A 27,619-nucleotide genomic window follows, 5' to 3' on the forward strand; every position below is an offset into this window, starting at 1 on the left:
GAATTATACGGTTTATGATTGTTATAGAATTAAAGTGATATACGTGCACACATACCAATCATAGGTCAAAATATTAATATATTTTACTGAATTATGACAGCCAGAGGTTGTGCTAAATGTGAACACATATTACTGAGCAAAGCCAAGGAATATGGCTCTCTACAAAGTGCCAGAAGTTCCCCCTCATCTGACACTCAAAGTATTTATAGCTTTTCCCAACAACCACACTGGAGGACGGAGTCAAAAACCAGCAGTCATAGAGAGCGGGAAAGACACTAAGGTGTAGAATTTGGTAGGGGCGGTAGAGGCATGTCGCTTCCAATATCCAGTACACTTCTGATGTGTCCTTAGCAATACTTTTGCCAACATGATGTGCACATCGACTAATGCACTTTGGTGGTGAAATCTGGACTAGAAGAAGTGTTCACACCAAATGGTTTACGCTAATTTGGAGGTTTGTGAGTTCTGTCTACAACTATGGAATGCAATTACCGTGTTCAGTCTGACAACAAACAGTGATGAAACAATAGTTACCTAAGTGTATTTATTTGTTAGGTAATTCATAATTCCTTCTTTCAGGATTTATCCTGAGTTACTACAGGAGGGATTCTTTGTTTTGTTTGTTTGCTATAAAATAAAGTTGTATTTGAAGCACCAATAATGAATAATTATTAATAATTAATTACTTGAATTAATTGTGAGTTTTTATTTTACGTCAATAAAGACATATTTAATACAAATTGGTATGACCTTAGACTGTGATTTGAGGGTTTGCCCGTCGGTTTGCCCAAGGGTGCCCCCCTCTCTGTCTGTTTGTGTGTGTGCGCGTGGTTTCTTCACCCGACTGCTGATTCATCTCCAAACCAGCCTCCAATAATCTCATCAGCATGCAGTGTAAGAACCCTGACTCATCATCCAATCATTACTAGGTTGTTCTACCTCTTTCAGCGGCAGTCACTCCATTGGCTGCTCGGTATAGCTGTTACTTAAGTTTTTCTAGCTCTTTCCTTGTGCTGCTTGGTGGTCTCCTGTGCATAGGATAACCAGTGTCCACTCCTCCTCGACTCACTCTTTCAACCTACATAACCACATCCTGAAAGCCTGCCTATCCACTTTCCTGCCAGCATACTAGCCACCCAACTCCCTTGGCAGCCTACCTGACCCCTGCCTTGTCCATCGCCAACATTACCACTCCTTAATGGCTACTTAAACCACCTCAATCCTCCATCTTCTGCCTGAGTCAGCTTTAGGGTCCATTTAAACTGTAGCCTCAACAATTGGTGCAGAAAAATTCAGGAATTAAATTGTGTTTCTTGCTCAAAATGTCCAGGGGGAGGACCATCAGAACCCCAGCTGAGTACGTGTCCCCCTAATGACAACCCACTTCTTTCGTATTTGACCAGTCCCCCACCTAGACTGACGATCAACAAGAAGAGGTTCTGCTCCAAGCTCCTATATCTGACACCCACACAATAAAAAACAATGATTCAACAATTGACAATATAAGACCAATGAAAAAGGACACTGTCCTCGAGCAACTGTTCACACATCAACTTTGGACTTACGTTTGAGCTCCACAAGTGGCTTCTTTTTAGCTGCGGGCTATTACCAACCTTTGTCCTTAGATTAACATTAGAGCGTTAACCTCCCGTGGTGGTCTGGAATCACTATGCTAATCGCTCTTAACTGTCAAGGCTAATCAATTAAAGCACTTGTCTTTAAAGATTATTAAGTAGAAACAATACCCAAAGGATTTTGCTTTGTCCTATAGTCTGAATCACAATTTTGTGGTTTTGTTATTTACATTGTATTTTCCTTGGCACTGCCCTGAACCAAAGAAACCTTAGGGAACCTCAGTGGAGGATAATGCTCTTATAAAGGGCAATCTTGGCGTGCACTGTAACAAAGGTCATGGGGCAAGGACTTGTGTCCTCTATTATCAAATGACTGAAGGAACAACAAAGATGGGTCTGGAATATCAGAAGGATTAGTTAAGAATCAACACAGTTGAGAGTCGAGCAAAGGCAAATGAGCAATGCTTGTACATGCAAATGTGTATTATTCAAATGTTGCTTGGCTAAGCTCACGGATATCGCGCATAGGAATATCTCTGAAGACTTGAAGCACTCATAATGTAGGTATATACCTCCTCTGAACCTGAACAACTGAGGCGAAAACTTTGAGAAAGAAACCTTTGTACTGCTTTAGGGTGTTAAGTCTATTCTTCTGGACAAATCCTTTTAGGAAAAGGTTCTGTGAGGAAAACTATTTTAATCTTTATATCAGCTCTTTAACAAGCAGAATACGTATTCAGGAATAGCAAATGTAACTCAAACTGTGCTTACGTTTACTTAAGCTGACCCAAGAAAACTCAATCTGTTTGAAAAGTGACTCAAAAGAGAAGGAGAGGCGGTGGGGAGCAACCAAAAGCACCTTTAATGTCTGGACATTTTCCAATTAGGCTGTGACTCGCCAGCAGATCAAAGCTAGGATAATCCTTGGACTGGATAGCGTGTCTAAAGAATATGTATGCAAATAAGAGTGTAACAACCAATAGGGTAACCCATGAGTCTGTGTGAGTTAGAGGGAGGAAAGACACGGGCGTAAGAGAAAACAAAGAGATGAGGATAAGGAGAAGATATTGACGAGATACAGAATGAATCTGCACTGAGTGAGTCCTGGAGGAGGAAAGGGAGGAGGGGAGGTTCGCGGTTGGTGCACTGGTAAGTGACGTCAGCGGCTTGTTGGATGAGGTGCTGTGTCCTGCTGATTTTAATCCTTACTCATTAAGGAACAGAGAGAGCAAGTGCCTGTGCAAGCCCTCGAGGGAAGAAGAGAAAGTGACAGGAGAAGGAACATAAAACAACCTATCAAAGGAGATAAGTGGGGCTACTTCATTGGTTAGGAAACGGAGGAGGGGAGAAATCAAGCATTTTATTTTTGTTTTTCAGCGTTACGTGTGCTTTTCCTCATATCCCTTTTCCCTTGTTTGTAATCTTTAAGAGTGGCCTGTTCAAGCATGCCCACAAACGGAATTAACAAGGCCCTAAAGCTGCAGTTTGGTCTCATCAACTATGAGAACCGATACCTGACAGCCGAGGCCTTTGGCTTCAAGGTTAACGCCTCAGGGATCAGCATGAAGAAGAAGCAGATCTGGACCTTAGAGCAGGATGAGCAAGATGGCCAAGTAGTGTTCCTCCGCAGCCACCTGGGACGGTATCTGGCCTCTGACAAGGATGGGAAGATGATGTGTGGAGCGGAAAAGCCTGACCCTGACTGCCGTTTCCTTATTGTGCCCCAATCTGATGGTCGCTGGGCACTGCAATCAGAGCCTTACCTGCGTTACTTTGGAGGCTCCGCAGACTACCTGTCCTGCTTTGCCCAAGCCATTGGAGAACAAGAGTTATGGGCTGTCCATTTGGCCTTACACCCACAGGCCAGCCTGCTCAGTGTGGCACGTAAGCGCTATGCCCATCTGTCTTCTTCAGATGGAGAGATCTCAGTGGACAGCAACATTCCCTGGGGAGTGGACTCCCTGGTTACCTTGGTATACTTTGACGGCAAGTACAGCCTGAAGACCTGCGATAGCCGATTCCTCAGAAATGATGGAAAACTAGTGAAGGAGAACACCAATACGACTAGCTTCACGCTCGAGCTAAAGTCTGGAAAGCTGGCCTTTAAGGACTGTGATGGGAAATATCTGACCCCAGTGGGTCCCACTGGAACACTGCGGTCTGGCCGATGCTCCAAGCCTGGGAAGGATGAGCTTTTTGATCTTGAGGAGAGTCATCCACAAGTCGTTTTTCAAGCCGCCAACAAAAGATTTGTCTCAGTCAAGCAAGGTAATTAACCTCAAATGAAGAAAACAACAAAGAAATCATTTTTTGTGTAATCACAATCTTACTTATCTAATAACGACTTTAGTTTGATAGAAATAAAAATGCTTTAGTTTGACGTTTATGATGATCAAAATGCAGTATAAAGTAAAACAGCAGGTGAATAAGGATTATTGATTGTTTTAAAGTACGTGTTATATAAACCTGATTCCATTCAAAGGCAGTCAAAGTACTAGTGTAGTCATGGTAACAAATGGGCACGAACGCAATATGCTGAATACGTAAGCTACTGTAAATGTAGCACAAAGTACTTTCCGAGGCTCCATGCTGAGTTCACACATGCTGAGAGAAGTGTGAACGTAACACTGTTTACATCCTTTAGTATCCTCGTTAAACGTTTCTTTCATTGTCTTTAGTTTAATGCAATAGTCGTCTTTCATGGGGGTCATTCCAAAGGAAGTAATAAATTATACTTTCTCTGTTTTATCTTTACAAGAGTTTTAAAAAGGATATTAGGAAACTGAACCAAGATGGCCTCGTAGAAGACCAGGCAGGTTTAGGTATTTAGGCTAGCTAACAGTGTAGCATTAGCCTATGCAAAACACTTAGCACTAAAGTATGCATTGCGTGCCTCCTGGAAATACAGTATTTATGCCAGAGTTGAGCACTGCCAATGTTGGTTGTTGTGAACATAAAATGCATTCAAGTATCCAAATTTAAATTGAAATGGACTGGATTCATTTCTGAATCTGTACAGCCACATTTCAGTGATCATAAAAGCAGGTAACATTCACCAGCTAATGAGAGAATAAGCTGTCTTTCCTGTGCACATGCAGGATCCAGAATGGTTGACAGACATACTGTGAGGTCATTGTGGTAATGGGCTTTGTCATTTTCACTGTGTGTCCATTGAAGATTAAGCAGAGTGCAAGAGACTCCCGTGCAGACCTGTGCCCCTTGGGTGTCAAAGCCTGAGAGTTACTCACTCTTCACAGTCATCCAGTTTTTCACATGTCTACCAATGTGGCAACAGCCAGGCCTTAATAGACAAATCAGTTGGGGTTTCTTTTCAGTCTGTATTATTTAATGTTATTTCTGAATAATTATTCAAGCAAAAGAATGTGGGAGTTGGGTTGCAGGTTTTTTTTAGCTTTAGATTTGAAACAATGTTTGCCACCCCATCTTTGCTAGAGTGGTTGCACCTTTCTAATGCACATGCAACACTAAAGCATATCTGAGAAACTGGCTTCTCAAACTGACTTTGGATTGCACTTATATTATGCTTGTGCATGAATAAAGTTGTGTATTAATAAGAGGTCACTATTAGGGAAACATTTTAACACCCTGGCACTCCATCCTCAAACTATATATGGCAAATAATTCAATTTTTAACTGTTATATTCTTCCTTGTGGCAGTCCCACGTTTTTCAAGGAACAAGGTATGGAAAGCTGCTTAGTGGGCCCTGCGGTGCAGATTTGCATTTCACCACTCAGGGAATTACAGCAAGCGAATGAACGGGAAGGGTGGAGTGGTGGCTGTGGAGGATTAGGGTTGTAACAGGCTTAAGAGAAAGGTTGAAGGATATTTTTGTGGCATCTAATTTGAACAACAGCAGACACAGTTCAGCTGTGTCTGTGTATTCTCCGCCACCTGACACAAACTCCCAAGGCAGAATGCATGTGGATTAAGTATGTGACTTTGGATTGACTGGAAGTGAGGCACTCGGGTTTAGAGAAGAGGGTACTAACTAAATAACTGGAAAGATAGGCACAAAATTTGAATATTATTCTGTAATTGATTTACCTTTACTTACACAGTTGTAACTGGGTACAAAAGAGATCACAAGTCGATTGCATGAAACTTACTTAAGAGCAAAGATTCCTAACACGAGGCATGGGGAAATCCAAAGCTGCAACAATGCTGATTGTTTGATTAAGTGATCCTTGGGCCCCAAATCCATATTTTGAGCACCCAAAATCTCAACCGCTTTTAACTTGAAATGTACAACACAATCATTCTTTTATAGGGAAAAAGCCTTTTTTATCGACACTTTAAGACTAACAGGAGAATTTTTATTTTTAAGAGATTAACTGTAAATAAAAGTTACCAAACATAGAAAAATATGTTTGATTTCCGGCTGCTTTAAACAAACTGCCTTCTTGTTAGTTGCAGTAGAGCATGATGTTATAAAAACCCAAGACAGGCTTAAACAAAATCGAGCTACAAAAGTAATTCAGCAATTTAAGGTGTAATTATTGTGATTATAATATTGAAAGCATCTTGAAATGTTGTTAATCGTCCACATAAAATGCAACAACAGAGACAGCGTGATGTAATTATGTTTTGAATTAGTATTATTCTCAAGTCTCTTTGGCGATATTGGATGAAAATTTGATGCAACATTGTAAACCAAATTTCTACCTAACAAAGGCCCAATAATCAATGCTCCCCTCTCCCCCCTCTCCTTTATAACCAGGAGTGAGTATTTCAGCCAATCAGGATGTGGAGACAGACATGGAGACCTTCCAGATGGAGATTCATAAGGAAAGCAAAAAGCCTATGTTCAGGACAAACGGCGGATCCTACTGGACTCTCGTGTCTCACGGAGAGATCCAATCCACTGCCACAGAAGTGTAAGTAGCTGTCCTGGTTCTATAAGAGAACTTTGTTCTATGTCAACACATTCTTCTTACACGAACCCCATCCATGTCCCTTTTTCCAGAGAGGTTAACACAATGTTCGACATTGAGTGGCGAGGAAAGAGGGTCGCCCTCAAAGCAAGTAATGGAAAGTACGTGTGCACAAAGAAGAATGGGCAGCTCTCAGCGGTCAGCGATACAGTCTGTACGTGCTTTTAGGCAACCCACTCGAAATGCTGTGTTTGTTTGAAGACGCCGCCACAGGTACATGTCCCACGCACAAACAGCTGAACAGTATTTGTCCTTCGTTGCAGGTGAGGGTGAATTATTCCTGATGAAACTCATCAATCGTCCTATGCTGATCCTTCATGGAGAGAACGGCTTTGTGTGTCACCACAAGAGCTCCAACACTCTGGACGCGAATCGATCCGTCTATGACATTTTCTCATTGATCTTCAATGATGGCGCCTACTATGTAAAAAGTCAGTGTTTTCGTGCGTGCATCACATACAAATTCATCCTCATCTATTGAAGCAAAAGTTGCTTATATATATATATATAAAACATAATCCACTGTTATCTTTCTGCAGGTGTGAATGGAATGTTCTGGTACGTCTCCAGCAGTGGCCTAGTGTGCTCAGATGGAGAAAAGCCTGAGGACTTTTTCCTTGAGTTCCTGGAACATGGATGCGTTGCAATCAAGGGCTCTAATGGCAAGTACCTTCGTGGAGATAAGGGAGGTACGCTTATGGCGGATGCTACAACCGTTGACGTGACTTCCCTTTGGGAGTACTGATCACTGTCAATCAGCATCCTCAAAGAGCAAGCAAGAAGACGGGGTGCAGAACCTGCTTCTATCACTCAAATGAAGCGGACTGGCCGAGTTACATTTCCTGCCTGTTTTTATACTAGCTACCCGGTGCCCAACAACATGTTTTGTTTTACTCTAAATTGGAAGAGTTGAAAGCTTGAGGAAGATGTGAGTTGAATTGAAGTGGTGAATGTTTCGTCTTTCCAATGACCTTGCCAACATCAAACAAGACATAGAGTGAAAGCATGTAATTTCACAAATACGGAATGAGACATTATATTTTATTTAAAATAAGTACAGTGACAAAGAAATATCTATGAGGGCAGCCATACTGATCAGTCCCTAAACAGAGAGAAGTTTAAATGAGTGTTGCTGCCTTGGACACATTTTTTGTGTGGTCATTTCAAGAAGCTTGGCCATGAACGGGAACAAAAGGAATGTTAAGTCCTGTTGCTACTAAATCCCACTGGCTAAACAGACAAAATATCCCCAAAAGCTCAAACAGCCTTTGCAAATTTTTCTGACAAACAACATTCATGCACGCTTGCTGAGAAGCGTCAAAACAGAGATACTCTGTCAATTTACTTTTGAGTTAAGCCAACCGTTTGTCTCAGAAATATCCAACCATATTTGTTTACAGCTCTTCAATAATTTCAATACTTAGACATGTTATAAGAGGACAGTCATTAATGTCATTTTAATAACCAAGGTAATGCACCGATGTCTTCAGTGACAGCTAATGGCTAGTGCCAATGGTGTTTTCATTTATCTTGACTAACAGCTTCCATGAAAGCACATTATGAAGCAAATGAAGTAGACTGGAACAAATAGGCCACTTTGCAATGCTGAGCCGCGTATATCTAAAGAGGACTTAGTTCAGCATGACTGCAAACACTTTTTTTTGAAATGTGGAGTACATTTAGATTAACAGAGATCAGACGCGTTAAGGAGCAAAGAATACCAGCAGAAATGTCATATACCCATTACAGGGACAAGCGATGAAACCAGAGGGCGAGGTCATTAAAGCGTATGATGAGCTGTACATCATTCTGTAATGTACCAGGTAAACGTGTTCAGAAAGTGCTTCTCTGGTGTTCTGCCTAGGGGCCTTAAACCACACTGCACTCTGTATCCCTTAATGCCCTGTCCTCATGTTCAGAGTTGAGAGGTAAGATTAGGAAATTTAATGGATAAAGAAAAGAGATATTTTTTAAATTGCAAAGACGACCTACTGTAATTCTTAAAAGTAAAATAAGACGGTCCTACATTTCATGCAATATTAGAATACAAGTTTTATCATATATATTTACCTACAGTCAGGTGAGAGAATGCGATTAATTAAAGTTGTGTCGGCAGATTGCTCCTTCAGAAGGCTTTGGAGTTGTTGGAAAACGTGTGTCACTTTTTACAGAGTTGGGCTGACTGCCTTCCCTCTGTTTCCAGTCTCTGAGCACAGCTAGGGCCAAACCATCCCACTGTATGAATCGTCTCATCTAACTTTGGATATGACAGCAAACAGCTACATTTCACAAAATGCTGGAGTATTCCTCTCGGTAACCTAACCACCGCTGCTTTTGTAAAACCTCTGGTACACCTTTTAGCCGGCGCAGCCCTTTTTTTAGTGGGAACTTTTTTTGTATTTTGATTCAATCACTCATATGACTGAATTGATAACAAACTCCTAACACCTTTACAATTGATCCTGTAGATTTTTGTCAGTTATTTCCTGTGAAGAATTGAAGTCTGCAGTAGTTGAAGCGTAATGTCTAATCCAATGATTCTGTGAAATTGCAATAGAAACATTTTAGGGAACAGCTTGGTCACCTATGAATCCTGTACCAGCTCCGTAGACAGCCTCCAGTCATATTGTAGAATGTATTTTATAAATAGATGGAAGTTGTTTTACTATCTTTGTTTTCTTGTATTATTTTTGAAAATGTTGATGACAATAAAAACTTGACATTATCTTTGTTTTCTTTGGTAACAGAGCTGTATGCCAAGCTATGTTAATATGGGATTCAGAAGGTTAGGAACCCTCTCCTGTGATAGGTGACACTGGACCCCAAATAGTTTGCACATGAGTGGCGGCTATAGTATTGCAATGTTATGTCCACGAGTACTATCCCACAACTATCTAATGTTTGTAGACTTCTAAGTGAAATCAATTCAAGTAACTTTTTCCTTTCACTGATGCTTCAGCTTGGTGACCTCAGACATGTGACGGAGTTAAGACTGCAGGCCAATCTAATTTGTTTCTCAAAACAGGGCTTGAAGATAGACTGTCGGCTATTTGCAAGTGATTACATTGCATTTGTGTGTCCCGACATCACAAATGTATCTGCATGGGGTGTTGCTGTAACACTTTGGGGCGGCTTTCTTTTTGTCATGTCAAGAGGGAGTGAAAAATGCATCTGTCACTGTGGACGCTGTGTTGTGTGGCAGCTTACAAGTAAACGGTGGAGCGATAATGTTTGCAAGTAAGGCAAGAACAACTGAAATCTGAGTTGAGCTGCCAGAGACTGAGCTGAGCTGTAAAAATCCAAACGGAATCGCATTTCAAACCTCTAACTGTGGCATGGATCTAGTTTCCTGTGTGTTTTTTTGCTGTCCAGGCTAGTATTATATTGTCCCAGTTAAACATAAGTCAGTTCCACGTACCTGTTGTGGAGAGGATGGAGAAGTTTTGTATGTTAAAATAAGATGCAACAAAGAGCAACAGAGACATTTTATCTGTGTCCCAAAGGGCATATTTGACGGCTCCTATACATGCAGCCGACAAATGCGCCCTCCTTTTCCCCGGGCGTATTCCCGACGTATCCTAAGATTCATTGCGCGGCAATTCAAGCGAGATTACGGACTCTTAGGCGGCCGAGGGACGCTTTTAAATCTAAAGGTTTTTGGTTTCAACTCAGTTGACCAGCTTGCTTTACATATGTTATGAAAAACGAAAGGGCCCTTAAAACAAATGATCTTTAAAATAATAGGTCAAGTTGCGCTAGGGTAAAGGCGGGAACAGCTGGTGAAGCAAACAGGAAATCCTCATAGACCAAACCGACTTCTTTCAGTTCGGCTTTAATGGTCTACGCAGGCTATGAATGGCGCATCCTCGATGCACCGCCTCCTTCGAAGGCTGCAGCCCCTGGATTGAGGCGCAGCTTTCATCAGACTTACTCAAGAGCTTTGGTTTTTTGGTTTGCACCTTCCTGGTTTAATGGCACCTGAGTGGAGAATTAGAGACACGAGGTGTTTTGTCTCAGTGTGCTGTATTTGCGTAATGGTAGTGGATGGATAAACACATTGTTTCGTTAAGTCTTTATCCCGTTTTCTGGAAATAATTAGTATTTGTGCTGGTCCACAGGGTGACAGTAATGCACCAATGCAGGGCCCTGAACTGAAGCAGCTAAAGCCATCATTAGCAGGCTATTATTATTCCATTATTACACATGCTTTTCCTACGGTGTGAAAAAGCTCTATGGTAATCAAGGCTCAGTAATACTGCGCACAATGTCACATTAAAAAAATTGCGGTTGCAATTTTCGCCAGAGTAGGAAAGGCATTGTTATAACTGATGATGTGATAACTGCATTTCATCTAGGAGTAGCAGGGTCCTGATATAGACCATGATGGCTCAATGGGGGGGCATAATTAGGACTGAGGCAACATTAATGTGATCAGTGACACTGTAAAAGTGTAACTGTAGCTGTTATAGTGAATCACAATGGCTGCTAAATAAGGGTGATGAGCATGGCTATCATAACCTTCAGTACATGTACGGCTAATTCCAAGACATTCGTAACAATTGTGACCAAATTCGGGAATGTTTTGAAAGCTATTTGGTCAGTTAATTTTAATTTCGCAACAGAACAAAGTCCAACCTTGTCGGCATTCATCCACAAATAAGAGGCAGTGAGGAATCTCTGAACAGTGTGGTTCCAACTAAGATCATTCTCCTCTCTGTACACTGGGTGGCACTGTGTACCTCTCTTTGTTCAGTCTTTGTTACAGTAATCGACAGTGACAAGAGAAGCATTTCCTGCTGCAATCACGACGAAGCACAAACACCTGTAGGTAATCCGCCACGCTGCACCTGACCTCCTGACATCTGTTCAGACTCTCAACAACAACAACCCCGAGTTGTAACTAGAAGTGGCTTCGGCTGTCACAAAATGCCATCAAGTAAACAAGATATGATTTCACAGTACAGGAGGTCTTGCAGGTTTCATCACCTTCTCCAGTGGTTTCATAGTGTTTCTAACTCTTTATCGGCAACAAATTAAGGTGTTTTTTTCTTCGACTTTCATCTGTGTCTCTTTGAAAACCAACCCTCCACCCTCAACTCTTCAAACCCAACACATTTTACAATGACACGTTGCCGCCTCCTTTTTAATTCTATAATTACTCTGGCAAAGGTTTTCTTTGAGAATCACAGCCCTGTAATCCCCTGCTCACTCGCCCAGATAATTATACACTACTCACTGAAGTGGAGATGTTTTAACTGATTAACTTGCCTTTAGCCTGACATTGTCTCTGCTTTTGGCAAAGCATTTTAACTGTGCAATGTGTAATATAAAAAGCAGAGCACCAAAGATTTAAGTGATTGCAAATAAAGTAAAAAAGGAAGCTAAATAAAATGTTTTCATCTCCAGTACAACCAACCTTTTTGACCCGAGCTTCTTTGTCTGTCTGTGTTTGAACCGTGAAACTAAAGAGCTCTGCTGAGAACGGTTGGCTAGAGGTCGATATGTATTACTGACACTGATTTGGTCCTCTGTGTGCTGAACTGCAAGCCTGCCAGCAGCCAGTGTTGTTCTGAGCAAAACAAGACAGAGATGGGGCGAGTTTTTGCTGGGTTTTAAGTTGAATGTTGAAAATTCATCAGAAAAATATAAACATTTCTTTTGGATTCAAGACAAGTGCTTGTTTTAAACAGATGGGCTGGACGGTCTTGGAGAAAATGCAAATCCAATTTGAATGAAGTCCAGCCAACTCTTTGGATCAGTCACGACCTTCCAGTAAACTACCCACACAACAACACTAGTTACCAGTTAGCATTGCTTTCCTACAGAATAGCATTGTTGGTCTCAAGATGTGAAGATAAAACATTATGCAACATTAAACATTGGTAGCATTGTCTTTTTAATGCAATGCATTTGTTTTCCTGGTCAAGACCATGCGCCTACATTAACCACAATTCAACTCAACCACCGCAAATGTAAAACTGTAATATACCATTAGCAGCTAATTTAGCCTAGAGCTGCTAGCCTCAGGCAGAAATGTGAGGCTCATCTGGTAAACGTCTTTCTAACTCCACACCTGCAGATTTTGACAGCAAAAGATGCAATGTGTTAGTTTTGATGAAGCTCCCTTTAGAGCCACAAAACGCTTTAATCTTAAATGTAAAGTATGTCCTTGATAACTAGAACAAAGAGATTACCAGTGGTGGTAATCCACTTAGTACATTTACTAAACACCTTAATTCAATTTGAAGGTAGTTGTACTTTAGTATCTGCATTTTCTGCTACTTTACTCTACATTTCAGACCCATATACTGTTGGCCTACTTCTTACTTCTTATTATGTGATAACAGTTGTAGTTGTATGTTGCAGATTCAGACATATATATAATGTATAATGAATAACTAAATAAATGATGATGTGTTATTATAGTGCAAGATGATAATAGATTAGATATAGTGATCTCTGTGGGGAAATTCATGAGTAACTATCTACATCTTTAAAGATATAATCTCAAAGTTTTTCTGTTCGCCGAATGAGGTAACACAATGGTGATTGAGCCTATGGCCCACTGATGAAAGCCTTTGCATTTGCAGAATTATGGACTGGGTGTCTGTGGCGACATCACGCAGCAGTGGTTGGTCTGCAGGGTAGGCGGAGCTAAGCGGCTGTTTTTCCGGTCTCTGCAAGCGTTGCGAGTAAACAGTAATCTACTATGGCTGAACAAACAAAGAAAAGATGGATGACTACAGATACAACTTCAAAAAGAAGTGAAAATCCAAAGAAAAAGAAACAAATTCGACGCTCAGATGAAGCAAACAGTCTAAGAAGGAAAGCGACCGTCAGCGGGGAGAATCGAGAGTTACGACGACGACTGTAGACGTCTGGTTATCTGGGAAGCGTGCGCCCACAACTGCCGTTTATCGCCATAAGGTGCCGCCAAATAGAGATATTATTACTTTAACAGCTACAAAACTTTACATATAAAAGAAAAATGTATTGTAATCCAATCAAATAATTAACTTTATTTAATGGCAAAACTTCAAATCATCAAAAATTTTAATTTGGCTATTTCGCTTAAGTCAAAGGTCTGAGAACTTCCTCCATCATGGGGATTACTATACCAATCTTTAAAGCTGGAATAAAATTGGATGCATGCAGTTTTAGAGTTAATACAAGTTATTCTTCAGTATCCCTCACGCACCCAACTTCCAAATGTCCCCTCAATCATTACAAAAGCAAAAGTCATGTTGGTTTTCAACTAGGGCAGCGCAATTAATCGCAATTTTTCCGTTATTGCAACATAAGCTTTCGCAATAAACACATCAAAAGTCTAAATGTATCGCAATGTCGTAAATGAGTCCTGCTTTCTCACTAAGCCTGCAAATATTGTACCTATTGGATAGAGCCCTGGGTATGATGGCCATGCTTTTACACAAATTTGATGCTCTCAGATGAAGCCCATGCTAGCTATCAGCCACCCTCAGATTAAATGGTGTCAATTTAGAAGTGAAAAAACAGCTTTTTGGATTTGTTTGGGATTCAGAAAGAACGTGTTGCAAACGCTGGTATTGTTTTAAACATGCAGAACTGCAGACAGAGTTATAGCTTATGTGCAATCTTTGTTCTTATTTATGCCACTACATATCGTTACTGCAATATTGAACAACATAATCACAGATTGCAGAGTTTTCTTAAATCGATCAGACCTACTTTCAACCCAGTTAAGGAACAACAAACTAAACCTTCACCCTTCACAGGCATCAGATATCCCTGGTCTCCATCTGTTTCATTAAACGAACACATAATACATATTTCATCAATTTAAAAGCTTTTAGAGAGAAAGTGAGGGAACTTTACGTCATACAACAATCTCAATACTAACATAAAACCTATATGTATGTTAGGGATGTGTTAAGACATCTTGAAAAACAAGGATATTGGAAAAGGGATTAACGCCCATCTGATTCTGGAGATAGATTATAGTCCACAGGAGTCCACAGGAGTCCACAAGAGACAATCAATGCCCAGCTGAAACCCTCTAATTTCCACTTGTAATCACCACCTAATAAAGAGCAATAAAACTCTACAAAACCTTAAAACCAGTGAACGTATATCTTCTACTATCCTTAATTAGCTACAGACTGCAGAAAATGCAGATGAGTCCTTTCAGTCAGCTGGTCATGAGGCTCTGCACAGACCTCGCACAAACCAACAGGCCAACCAAATTAGCAAATGAGAGGAACACCAGAAATTATATTCAAACGAACAACCTCATCCAGCCCTGATCAGCGGAAAACAATGCAGATTAACTGTCAGATAACTGGTATGAAAGACCACAACCTGGCCTTCGTGACTGGTGTACACAGATAGATCTGGAAACCCAGAGAAGGTAAGAACTGACACTTTGGTTTCAGGTGTAAATAGAGAAAATTGAAACAGAAAGCTTTTTTTAGACTGAAGGAGGTGTTAACTTCTTACCTCTCCTTAAATGCTGAAGCTCTGCTGGTTCATCACTCTGCTCTCACATCTTCACACTTTCTTCATCACTTTGGATACAACATGGCTGGGTGAGATTCTCGCGGATTCCTCGAATTAATCTGCAAAACAGAGTAGAGTTAGCGATCTACAAAATGCATCGGAGCACGGGGACTCTCGAGTCAGCGATGCTTTATTCTTGGCAAAAAGCACAGCTGTAGCACGACATGAAAAACAATACAACAGCTAACTATCAGACCATTGACCCACCATTGGTTCTCAACTGGTGGGTCGGGACCCAAAAGTGGGTCGCGGAGCTGTTTTCTGTGGGTCGCGATGTGTGCTTGAAAAAAAAAAAATTGTGGCCAAAAATCCATGCTGCGCTTTTATTTTGAAGGACATGGGTATATTATGACGTGCGTGCAGTAGTAGTGTAGTTTATTCACACGCCACGTATCCATTGATACCGGCTACATTTTTGAAACTTGATGAGCCCTACAGTAGTTGCATTAATGTTGCACTTTCTTAGTTTATTTCTGTTGAAAAAAGGCTGCTCATTGAATGAAAACTCTTGTGTTTTGTTCCATCTCGGGTCCAAACTGCACCGATTTCAATTAAATACATGTTAAAATTTTGGGTCGCGATTCGTCATGAAGGAGGTGCTGGTGGGTCCTGAGGCTGGACCAGTTGAGAACTACTGATAATGTGTAAGGTAATGTGTCTATAGTATCTATGTGCTGATAGACAAGGTGGATTGTAGAAGTGTAAATGTCAAACTAGCTGTTGTGAAAGCACACAGGAGAACTGCTTACAAGTGTGTGTGTGTCTTACTTTATACTACTGTACAATATTCTAAATGTTATCTGTCTTACTGTAAGGTCACATGCAATAAGCTGTTTTTGATATTGGTAAATGTGTGATGGCATTATTATAAGGTACTGTGGTGTTGCAGAGAAGCCTGATCTACAAATGTTGTTCTTGAAATGAAGAAAATGTTTGTTTTGTATAGAATCCAAAATCAAGGTGATTAAAATTTTTTAAATGTGCAGTAAAAAAAGAAAAATTGCTACTCTTTTTTTAATACTGAAGCATACTGCAATAGTAATATATTTGTCTATATAATCTGAATGACTTTTTCCTCATTATGTATCCATACTTTTCATGCTTCAAATACAAGATGCAGACATGGTAAGTCTCGTTCCTCTTGCTGACAATAATAAAAAGCCAGGAGTAATGTATTACTGCTTAAAGCAAGCATGCGCTATAGTTAGGGATGCACGATATTGGATTTTTTGCCGATATCCGATATGCCAATATTTTACAACTCATTTAGCCGATTACCGATACCGATATTTTTTTCCTGCACACATAATTGCAGAGATCATCAACTCTCTTCTGTATTGGAATTAGCGTACAGTATGATGGTGATACTCTTATCACATTTGTTACAACGGTCGGGGTGACGGGTCTTGAGATGGTTAATCAAGTTTGTAGTGTTGAAAGACTTTGCCTTGGCTCCTCCTCGCATCACCGAAGCTGAGCAGTCATTGCAAATAGCAGTTTTGCTATCTATTTCGGACACTTTGAAAAACTTCCACACCACGGACATTTTGGCTTCTAACTCTCTCATGCTGCAGGTAGACACAAGTGACGTCATTAAGCTGCGCCGTGCAGGTCTTCTTCGCGCCGGGGACATTGCGCTAAGGTCGGGCATTTAATCAAGGATGCAACCATCCATTATTTTATCGGTTAATTATATCGGCGGATATCGGCGTGTTGGCCGTTTTTAAGCCAATATCGGCTGATACCGATAACGTGCCGATAATATCGTGCATCCCTAGCTATAGTTGTTAATATAAGCAAGGCAACCCTTTTTAGATAAAAATTAAAGCATCTGAACGAATGTGGCAGAGGTTTACAAGCATATTTCTGAAGCTTGCAGAATAAGATGCAAACCTGTGAGCGTCAACTAAAGTCAAGGGCGAAAATACTCAAGAGCACTTTGAAAGATAATAATTACCTTAGCAACCACAAACTCAGAAGTGTCTTGGCATTTCATTCCTGTTTCCACTTAAGATGGCAGATGGAAGTATTTCTCATTAATCAAAATCAGGTCTACAGCAGGTACCGGGAAGAAACAAGTCTATTTTGAATGATTCTAATCGTTAAGACATTTAAATGCTAGATTAATAAATCTATTTGAATTGGTGCCATATTTTCAATGCAAAATAATCTTTAGTCTATGATGCTGAGAATCCGACATTCTCTTTGATCATTCATTCACTGCTGTTAAAATCAAGGCCCACACTTCTCCCAATAAAAAAAGTTACAACGTTATGCAAAAGTTTGGAAGATAATAAATGTAGTTTCTTAAGACAGCGTGCTGAACAATAGTCTGATGAAACAGTGTCCACTCAATAATCATGATGGATGCTACAAAACTGTAATAGAATCTGCATGTCACAGTGGGGTCACCTTTATGACTACACGAGTCGTGACACAGGCTGTCGCCCACATATGGGCATGCCTATCTGAATTACACTCAGAAATTCAATTAAGTCTATTTCATTGCACAGTTTATTCATTGTAATTTTTCCTTCTGACTTCCCTCTGTGTCACATCTGATGCATCTGAGGAGACTGAACTGAAAGGCAATTCAACTACAAAGAGGCTGCACAAGTTTGGAAAATTGCAGTCATCAAAAACATCTCAATTTCCCGTCCTATGCTTGACAAATCCATCTTTCCCTCTCTGTGGCTTATGACGTAAATGTGTAAAGATGGTGCGAATAAGATAAGATGCTTTATTGCCATGTCAACACAAAATATAGAGAGGAACAACAAAAACAGCCCAGACATACAGGTCCCATAATGCTTTGTGCCTCTACAATTAGTTAAAAGTGCTTATTGCTGAGTGATGGCAATACAAACTTTTTTAAGTACTTGTTGGCTTAAAGCTGCAGTAGTTAAGCTGGAGAAGAGAGCGGACTTTGCTTCAAAACTTGAAAGATTAATACCTCAAGGTACCCCTTCTCTCTCCGCAGCTCTCAGTCCTGCCTCCAAAGCTCCCCCCGTAGAGGAGACCGTCATGCGCGCGCAGGCTAGTAACCACGGCAACAGAAGAAGCCAGGTATACAATATGGAGGACACGCCAGAAAAAACTTGAAATGACAACAACCGCAGCCGTTGTATTACGCCATCAAAACAATCGAAGCAGATACACATCAAACCAGCGGAAATCAGTGTTTTTGCTGGGAACGGTAATCTACAGCTAATTCTATTTAGCAAATGATGCTGTGAACATTTAGCCGTGAGAGCACAGGTACACAGAACTATCAGGAGAAAGTCCGAAACGGTAACACTGCCTGGACACTTCACAAATATTTTCAACCACTCCGCCATGAAACAACGCCAAACAGCAGCCGCATTGGGAACAAGCTAATGTTACTTCAACACCAACGTAACACAACGTCACAGTAACCACAGGCATCTTCGCAATGTGAAACAAATACAGCAGAAAGTAAGCTGGGGTAATTACCTGTCGAGCAGAACTGTCTAACTCAGCATCGCTTTTTTATGCTTTCAGGTACCGTAGTTCTCTCCACCTCAGAAATGCCGCTCCAATGTTTACTGTTTTTGTTTTTGTCTCGGTCCAACTCTATCTTTTTAGTCTGCTTTTCCTCAATCATCTTCTTCGGTTTAACGGTCTTTGTAGTGTAAGCCTAGTTGGCAAAGTAGGGATGGGCAGTTTTTTCGTTCCTGGTGGTTGTTTTTAAGCCTTTGTGGACACGAACCGGCTGATGCTGCGCACACTGAAGAAATTGAGCTTGACCGTGTGAGCATGCGCGGAGGAGTGGTGCTGCGCAGCGTGTGATTGACCGCAGCCTGAGAGACTGCTCGGCTCTGATTTGTTGTTGCGTTCCGTCACGGTAGATTTTTTGCAAATGCCCTTAGGAGCAGTAGGAGAGGCCAGAGGAACATGATTTTTTCACAGATTATGTCTCTCACGTACTGCTGCATGGATAAAGTGACAGTTTGAACATATGATAAAAACTTTAATAATGTTACCTACTGAACCTTTAATGCTAGCTCTGCCTCTACAAGTGCTTATATATAAAAATTCAAGTACAGAACAGTCTCAGGAAATATGCTGTTCTTTAGTTTAAGATGTTTAAGATCTAAGTCCTTCACCTAGGGGAGGGGTTTGAAGAGGGAGCTAGTCTCTGAGGACCATATATGCCATGTGTCTGACAGTATGGCATACTGTATATAGAGGACAAACAAGGAAGGTCAAGCCCCTTTTTCTGTCCCCTCTTGTGTTGCAATAACGATCTGTGACAGAGAAGGCGAGGGAACTGCACAGTATCCCTATAACTGTGGAAAATAGGGCCTTTTTACAAGATTGGCCACATTGAGGTAGAAAACATGCCACGGCAAATGTAATTTTACCTTTGTCGAGATGCGTCTGACTAATAAAAGTTACCTTCGCAGAGGAGAGTTTGGTCATTTCCTACTTTCTTCCCGCTGAGAACTTCGTCATTCGCAAGCTGCCTGCAGCTACAACAGCTCTAGAAAGAGACAGAGAGAAAATCACACTTAATTTATAACCCAGAGTGTACATAATTACATTTGAGAGGACTGTGCAGCACGCTGTGATAAGATTGTGTACTTTTGGGAACCAGTGGGGTATATGATTGTAGCTTTACAGTATACTGGTTGTGAATTTTAACAAGACGCCTGCAAATCTTCCAATTGGGTCACAGTCCTTGATTGTCAAGGGTAATCCTGCAGCAGCTAGTTTCACCTTCAACCTATAAAACCGTATGACATTAAATCAGTTGTGTCATTTGCGGGGGTAACTTCAAAGTGGTAAGAAAACTTTTATTCAGCTCAACGAATCCAATTATGAACTGGGGGTGAAATTAATAACCGAATTTAAGGATGTCCAGTTCTGAAATAAATGATATGGTTATTTGCTTCCACTTCATTAACTGCACTGTTCAGATGTGGCTGTTTTATTTGTGGTTATTTTCTTGTATGCCATGTTTACATAGTGAAAGACTATAAATCTGAGAAGTAAAATGTGGAAAATAGTTATACTAGTTGCCAAAGGCATAGGAAAAATGCTGCAGGCTGCAACTGATTTTTTTTTTTTTCCAGTGAGACAACAGCCAAAAAACTGAAGAGCCATTAAGCTACACGGTAATGGCTTTTAAATTATCTTGGGGTAACTTTAGTGGCCTTGAGTCAAGACATTATTTCAACTGAGAATTTGTGGCAGTACAGAACATTTGAGGGGAAGCGTAGTGTCCAAATGAGCATGGCTAATAGACCCATGCACAGCATAGACATGGCACAGACACAGACTCCAGGGCAGGCTGTGTAGTTGCCAAGGATGCTTGTGATGTAACAAAGTGGCTAAAGAAAGAGAAGAATAAAGGGGTTTCGGTTAATTTGTTGAAGTTGATCATGTCAAAGTAATAATTGTATAACACCTACCTCAGAGGCTGATGCTAAAGGTTGCCATCATTACGTGTCTCCAGAGTATAATCTTTAAAACGTTGACGTACCAGCTAACGGCGGTTTAGCTTCAACGCATTAAGCTGACTTTTTGCGACCATGTGGCGTGCTGGATATTAGATGCACGTCAAAAGCTGCCTTCAATAAAGTTAATTTAAAAAAAAAAAAAAAACAACGTCAAAAGCTGCCCACCTGCAGGACCCTTTCAGTATGACAGCCGAGTGCCTGCCATTAATTACAGGTGATTTTTTTAATTAATAATCTTTTTTTTTTTTTATGTAACCAGGATGCCAAAAGTTCTTAAATCCATTTATCGTATCTTATCGTATAGGCTATGGCTCCCAGACGAATATTTTCATTAACGCGTCTTATAGGGCTTAAAAGTAATTGTTAGTTGTATTTGTTAAAACTGGAACTTTCTCTTATACTTGGCTGCCTTAGGCTACTGACTGAGTCGTGAAATAAAATAGTAGGTCGGTTAAAATATCTCACTACATCTGGTCGCAGGGCTATAATTGAGTTACAGTAAGTCAAAACTTGACGATCAAACTGTGACCGGATGTGGGCTATTTTGCATCAGAAAGAAATTCCAAGCACCTTCGCCACACATGTTCCCCACACTGCGTGATGTTTTACTCCCATCATTTGAATCTTGCTGGATCACTAAGGAGCGCAGCCACCACTGTCAGCCACAATAACAGACACCGTGTAATAAACTAGCGCTGAGAAAAGCGCGTCTTTACTCTCTAAGGGAACTGGAAAGCATTAATGGAATATGTTTTTTCATCCTAACATTTCAGCACTGTGGTAGCCACGGGGAACCAGCACGTTCTTCAAAGGGATGGATCCAGCTGGAGAGCTTTTACGCATCGCATCTACTGGAGAGTCGGTACAGATTACAGTGTATTAGCCTATAAAACAAAAACTTAACAGAATACCAAAGAAGCTGCGCTCTGCGTGTGGACTGTATACAATGAGGTACGGATTGGTGGTCCTTGCTGCTGGGTTCACAGGTTTGCTCAGTTTTAGCCTCCTCGCTGTGGCCACTTGGACTGATTACTGGTACATCATCGATGTGAATAAAGCCAACCACACCGGTCCTGACGACCTGAGTTCACATTCTGGACTGTGGAGAATAATTGAAGGTATGTCAACTTGACATTTCATTCAGATGGTAAAAGTCTTGATCAAGTATGATGTGTGAGCTGCGTTGAATTCGGACGTAGCCTTCATTTTCCCAGAATAACTTTTGCGCTGTTTCTCACAGCAGGAGGATTTTAAAGAGCCGATTTCATGTGGCATTATTACCAGCAATATTGTGCGTAAAATAAAACTCATTGTAGATGCAATCATTCTTAAATTCTCTTAAATTTATCTATTTTTAAATTAACCAAGAATGTTATAATTTCGGGAAGCAGGAATGTTCATAGCTGTACAAACACCAACACTGATTGTTTCTAATGTTGAAGATAAAAGATAAAAATCGATGTTGCCAGCTGAGTGTAACCAGCGCTTGAGCTATAACATATCCATACATTTTCATTGATCTCGGGTCTTTGATGTTGCTGCGTAACTGGGCTTATTGTCAGCAGCAGTCCACGGCAGAAGCCTTCATGTATTCCTCATCACTCCACTTATACAGAGGCTGACTCTGAAAACTCGGAGGGTAGAAAAACTGCGTACAGTTGATCTCAGCTGTGAAACACTGATGCCAGAAGAGGTGACGTGCCAGTGCATTCAGCTTGGAGAACAATGACAAAGGCGGCTTTGTGCTGAATTATTAACTCCTCAATAATATTCCATTTCACTTTTATAATGAATCACATGAATAATAGGCATATGACAATAGCTCCATATAGTCCATATAATTTCTGCATGTCTTTCCCCTTTTAAGTAATAACTGCAGCCACTGTAATCCCTGCATGCAGCTGCAGGTGAACACAGGAGGTTGCTAGGGGAATCTAAAGAAAAATGTCCTGCACAGCTGCAACATAATCTTTTTGCTGGATGCATGGGTTAATCCTAGAGGTTTCCTTTTTGTGGCTGGTGGCACCCACTGCTTGCAGTCAATGCCAATTAATGGGACTATTCAAAGCTCTTCATGCAGCGCTCACACCTGTGACATCGCCGCAAATGTGGAAAATGTGATGACAAACATTCTTGATGTGAAACTGCGTATGGCTGAGGAGAAATGTGTCAAATGGAGATGTCTTGGTTTTACTAAGTTAACCATGTTAAATGTTCTATAAGTATTATGATTATTATTAGCGCAACTCTAGAAAAATCGAAGTGAAATTGTTTGTCATCCTGTAGCTCTGTTCTTATGTCCTGTCATGTGTAACCTTTTCGCTTGACATTTTCAGGAGCAAACAGGAGCTCAGTCATCCCTTCTTTCACTGCGAATATGTCCAGCCTGTCAGAGACAGAAAGGCACCTTCTTGGTGAGTGGTTCAATGTATTAACCAACACAGGAGTTTATAATGAAGTGGAATACAGTGATAGATTGTCCACTGTGATATTTAGGCTATTTTTAGCAAGTCTCAACATCCAACAAGTTCATTTACTCAGAGTGGAAATGAAAACCAATTTCTCCCTGAATGTCAGGAATCGATCGGAAACTCTCAACTGGTTTTTCAAACTGTTGCCCTTAGCAGTGATCTTCAAATGCAGCTGTTGCATTATGAAGGCTCATTAACAAAACCCCAGGGTGGTCCTCTAAATCTTTAAGCACAGTAACAATATTGGATTTGCTTGTGCATGTGTGTGTGTGTGTGTGTTTGCAGGCTTGCACAAGGTGGTGGTCATCGTGTTGCCCCTCAGCCTGGTCCTGCTGGTGTTTGGGTGGATCTTTGGACTCGTCAGTTCGTTGGCCTGCAGCCCCAGCTTGCTAGCTGGATCAGCATCCTACTGTCTCTTCTGTAGTAAGTCCCCACCGTATTTATTTTATGTATTTATTCAGTCATTTGCCTAGTCTGTAGCACATACTCTTCCCAGGTGTAGGCTCGATCATAGAAGTCCTTTGCTTGTCAGTTTGCAGGAAAAGTGCGTGGGCAGCACATTGTACACATGGATGCCCTTGAGTGCGTGTTAACTTCAAGTAGAAAATCTTGAGAATTCAACTCCAACTGCTCCCTTGAAAGTCTGATTCACTGTTATCTTCAGGCAAGTGCTACATTTCAGCCCCCTTTCTGATACTGGAACAGATTGAGAGCCAATAAAGAAAGTGTGATTACTGTTGTATAAATATTATATCTTGTAGTTGACTGAGGAGGTAGAATACACAGCTTCCTTTAAAGTATTTCAGTGTGGATATTCAAAATCCCATTCACTTTGATTGAGTTGAGTTGGGTAATGATCCTCATGCTCACAGTGTTATTAGACTAGATGGTAATGGAGATATTATCACGACATAAAGAGGAAAAACACTTTAGAACTGGCATGAGCGCTCTCTGCAAGACTTCCAAGTCTTTATTCAATCTTTTTTTGTTGTAGGTTTTGTCAATCAACACTGTATAACGGACTCGACACATTCGTGTGCAATGAGAGTCATACTGTGAGAGATGCTCTGACAGGGACGCCCACTGTTCGCCGGTCATTACTGCACAAAGGGATAATCACAAGCTGGTTCCTGATGAGCCTGAACCTGCTTGTGACAGCTAATATTCTTACTGTGGGTTTTGTTGGTATGATAAACAGCGTCGATCACAACATGTGGAGTGATTGGTGATCAGTGGCACAAAATTGCAGAAGAGCTTGTCCTTGATTGAAAGGTGCAGTTTTTCTTTTCTTTTACATGATTTTTAAAAAATTCAAGTCAAGGATATTCTTCTTGGACAGCCCAAAATCACAATTCACAATTTTAATGTATAATACTCCCTCTGTCCTTAGACCCATGAATCATATCAGGCAAAAGATTTATTTAATAGGAATTTAGATTGTAATATAGCAGCTTTAACTTTACAATAAAAATGCAAAAATCTATCCATCTATCTATATATAGATATATATACATGCAGTAGGTTACTCTTTACTCGAAAAACAGCCGCTCAGCTCTGCCTACCCTCTCTGGCAGACCAACCACTTGTGATTCCTTCCGCAAAAGTTCCCCCAGATACTCAGTCTGTAATAATGCTAGATATTGCAAATGCACAACACAGACACACCTGCGCCAGCTTTCTCCTCAACAAGTGCAGCCAAGTAGTAACAACAGGGCTGCTCATTCAACCCTTTCCCCGTCAGCAGCAGCAGCGTGTGATTTAGCACTTGATTCTCCAACAACATCCACCCCTCCATGCCAAAGTTCAGGTATCTGCAGCCATGCATCGGTGTTACCAGTATGCAGTCTGCATGCGCGTTCACTTGCCGTCTAACAGACATTTATTTAGATCATCACTTTAACAACTATTGGATGACTTGGCTTGACATTTGGCGCACACATTGATGTTCCCCTCATTCTAGTATGTCTGGTTGGCATTAGCATTTAGTCCAAATCACGATTTTGCCAGAGCCTCGTATCTTAATGGTGGCATGATGAACAAAACACAACCTCTGAGATAGTTAGCAGAAAATCTCAAATTGCTCCAAAATATGACAATAACATTATATTTATGTCTAATTATGTCTAGGACCTCAAAGATAATACTGAGTATCCCCCTCTTTGATGACTCACTTTCAACAGCAAGACAGTCGCAGACAGATTGCTTTTTTCCCTTTGTATTGGCATTCTCAGTTGTTGAGCATTCACAATAAACAAGAATATTTTCCACTGAATGCAATTGTTAAGGCATGAACACAAAGGGAACGGGTTTGAATCTCGATTTGGAGTGAGATTGAGGGCGAACGCATGGCTCTGTCAGAGGTAGAAGGTCTTATTATATACCTCGCCATCTCTGCTGACAGGGCCAGCCTTCCCTGTCACACAGAGGAGACAGCTAATTTCATGCTTTGAACCAAATGTCCTGTCCCCATCTATACATCAGAGGCATGCCACGAGCTCTAAGCTCTTCCGCTTTTGAAAAGACCTCTCTTACCAAAGAGGTAATGGATTTCATATGTTTTGTAATAGAGATTGTTTATCCAATGTTTTGTGTTGATCTATCTTTTTAATCCAACTCTGAACGGTACTGAACTGATTAATCTATCTCTTTGGACTGCCTCTGTGAATACGAGATCTATGAAAACTGACATTTCCGTCTTGGACAGTTTTTACTTCTTGCTCAGCTTTATCTCTGCAGCTCAAGATTGTTATAAAAAGCAACCTGCAGTCTATGACAACTGGTATTGCTTTTGCAGGACTGTGCAGGACTTTGTTTATGAGTTCTTGTCTAAATCAGGGTAGGCATCTCCACTTTTCTCCAGCCGGCTGCAGTTATTACTGCGGTTAAAGTCTCTGTAAAATTGATTGCCGGACTTGCAAACCAATGAGGTCTGCCCGCTGTGCCTTTCTTCCCATCATTTTTTCTCGCCAACTTCATACGGGGTCTTGATTTCCTGCTTGTTAAATAGAAATACTTGACAACTCCACAGCTGTCATTTTGAATGGTCAGTAACTTACTGAGGTTAATTGCTGCAGACGATTGTGCAGTGTGTAATGGCTCTGCCATCCAAACTGCCACACTAAAGGTCAGTCTGAATTGTGCGCGCAGAGGCAACAGCACCGTATTTAAGGTATTTTGGAGCCGAGATTCAGTGATATGTTATTCCTCTCTGCCTACCTCTGAGGTAATTGTTATGAGAGATGCTTCTTTTGTCTGTTTGGGAAGCCAAAAAGAATACATGTTAAAAACTTCATAGGTTTCTCCTGCAGAATAAATGAGTGGATTAAATCTAGAAGCACATTGCTGGTAAGATTTTCTAAAGTGCTTTAAATCTTTAATGCTTCAAGATTGTTCTAATTATTGGGCTAACAGGTTTAAGTGTATATTATCTTTCAACCTCCAATTTGTTATGAGAAGATAATTACGTTGGAAAATGATGATTTGCCCATTAATGCATGATTACTTTAACGACCTCATTGTATAAAGCGGTTAAGTGTCATGCATCATCTGGATAACTGTGATTAAGCAGATCAAAGGTTTCAGGACGATAGACAGGTTAATCCAGTTTCTCACGATGGATCCATTTGCATGCTACAGGCTCAGGGGGAAGTGTTTTTGTTTTTTAATGGCGACATCTGTCTTTCTTCTGTGCACTGCCAGGTCTTTTTACTTTAACTGGGCTCAGCGTCTACATCAAATACTCCAACCAGGCCATGGACGAGTTCCAGCGGATCGTGTCACCGGAGAACCTCGCCTACGTGGATGTGTCCTTCGGCTGGTCCTTCATCTCAGCTTGGCTCTCCTACAGCCTGGAGGTGGCCACTGGCCTGCTGCTCATGCTGGCTGCCAGAATAACTCAGATGAAGGGTCACTATGACTCAGGCGTAGCCATCGCCATGTTGTAGATCGATGTTTTTTGATGCCCAAGTGACGCTTAGAGCCCACAGGTTTGATTGTATTTTATTTATTTTGGTATTTAATCATTTATTTTTGAAGAATCACGCAGGTCAAGTGCCAAGAAAAAAATGCATAATTGCATTAGCATAACTGCAACCGTAGAATCAGAATAATTGAAGCTGTGAAACAAAAGGTACTTCTGTGTTTTGTTCTGTGTGGCTTGTAATGACTACTTCTACCTTTTATCCTTTAGGTATGCTTTTCACTTGTCATTGTCCACAATGATAAATGAGGCCGCACAAATAGATAAAAGAGGCAACCCATCCAGAGTGTAATCCCTGCAGAGGCTGCACATTGTGTTTTTCTTTGTTTTTTACTTCGGCTTTGTTGTTGTCCATACTGTACATGTGTGTATACTGATACTGTTGGTCTCTTGATCTAATTTGATTAAGCAGCAGACTGTTTGTGAGTTATGTCTTGAAACATGTCGATAATTTGCAGAGGATAGCTTCGCGTACGACCAAAATGAGAATTCACTGCACTGCAATGTGGAAAAACGACGTTGCATTGGATCATTTACTTTTTGAGGCAGGCTATATGAGGCTTTTCGTCTTGAGAAGGACCTCTGCACCTTCTCTACTCCCATATCTTACGCCGTATTTAAATA

At 40.9% G+C, this 27,619-nt stretch overlaps 2 protein-coding genes across 2 annotated transcripts; both read left to right on the plus strand.

The window, feature by feature from the left end:
* The first annotated feature begins 3,019 nt into the window (after window positions 1–3,019).
* On the plus strand, window positions 3,020–7,272 carry fscn2a (fascin actin-bundling protein 2a, retinal). Its single transcript, XM_069674702.1, has 5 exons — window positions 3,020–3,842; window positions 6,314–6,470; window positions 6,560–6,681; window positions 6,791–6,958; window positions 7,067–7,272. The coding sequence occupies exons 1-5, from the start codon at window positions 3,020–3,022 to the stop codon at window positions 7,270–7,272; spliced, it is 1,476 nt and encodes a 491-aa protein (XP_069530803.1).
* A 14,219-nt stretch (window positions 7,273–21,491) lies between these two features.
* On the plus strand, window positions 21,492–26,960 carry LOC138603051 (transmembrane protein 235). Its single transcript, XM_069674705.1, has 4 exons — window positions 21,492–21,663; window positions 22,882–22,959; window positions 23,302–23,439; window positions 26,716–26,960. Exons 1-4 carry the CDS (start codon window positions 21,492–21,494, stop codon window positions 26,958–26,960), a joined length of 633 nt encoding a protein of 210 aa, XP_069530806.1.
* The last annotated feature ends 659 nt before the right edge of the window (window positions 26,961–27,619 follow it).

Source organism: Semicossyphus pulcher, unplaced genomic scaffold (genome assembly GCF_022749685.1).
Source record: "Semicossyphus pulcher isolate SPU_LCO1_2020_fin unplaced genomic scaffold, fSemPul1.0.p SCAF_23, whole genome shotgun sequence".
NCBI lineage: Eukaryota > Metazoa > Chordata > Actinopteri > Labriformes > Labridae > Semicossyphus > Semicossyphus pulcher.

Excerpts from the sequence above, each read along its gene's own strand:
- fscn2a (XM_069674702.1), top strand. The coding sequence starts at position 3,020 with ATGCCCACAAACGGAATTAACAAGGCCCTAAAGCTGCAGTTTGGTCTC. Across the intron at positions 6,471-6,559 it reads CAATCCACTGCCACAGAAGT|AGAGGTTAACACAATGTTCG; the intron begins GTAAGTAGCTGT and ends CCCTTTTTCCAG. Across the intron at positions 6,682-6,790 it reads AGCGGTCAGCGATACAGTCT|GTGAGGGTGAATTATTCCTG; the intron begins GTACGTGCTTTT and ends CCTTCGTTGCAG.
- LOC138603051 (XM_069674705.1), top strand. The coding sequence starts at position 21,492 with ATGAGGTACGGATTGGTGGTCCTTGCTGCTGGGTTCACAGGTTTGCTC. Across the intron at positions 21,664-22,881 it reads ACTGTGGAGAATAATTGAAG|GAGCAAACAGGAGCTCAGTC; the intron begins GTATGTCAACTT and ends TGACATTTTCAG. Across the intron at positions 23,440-26,715 it reads ATCCTACTGTCTCTTCTGTA|GTCTTTTTACTTTAACTGGG; the intron begins GTAAGTCCCCAC and ends GTGCACTGCCAG.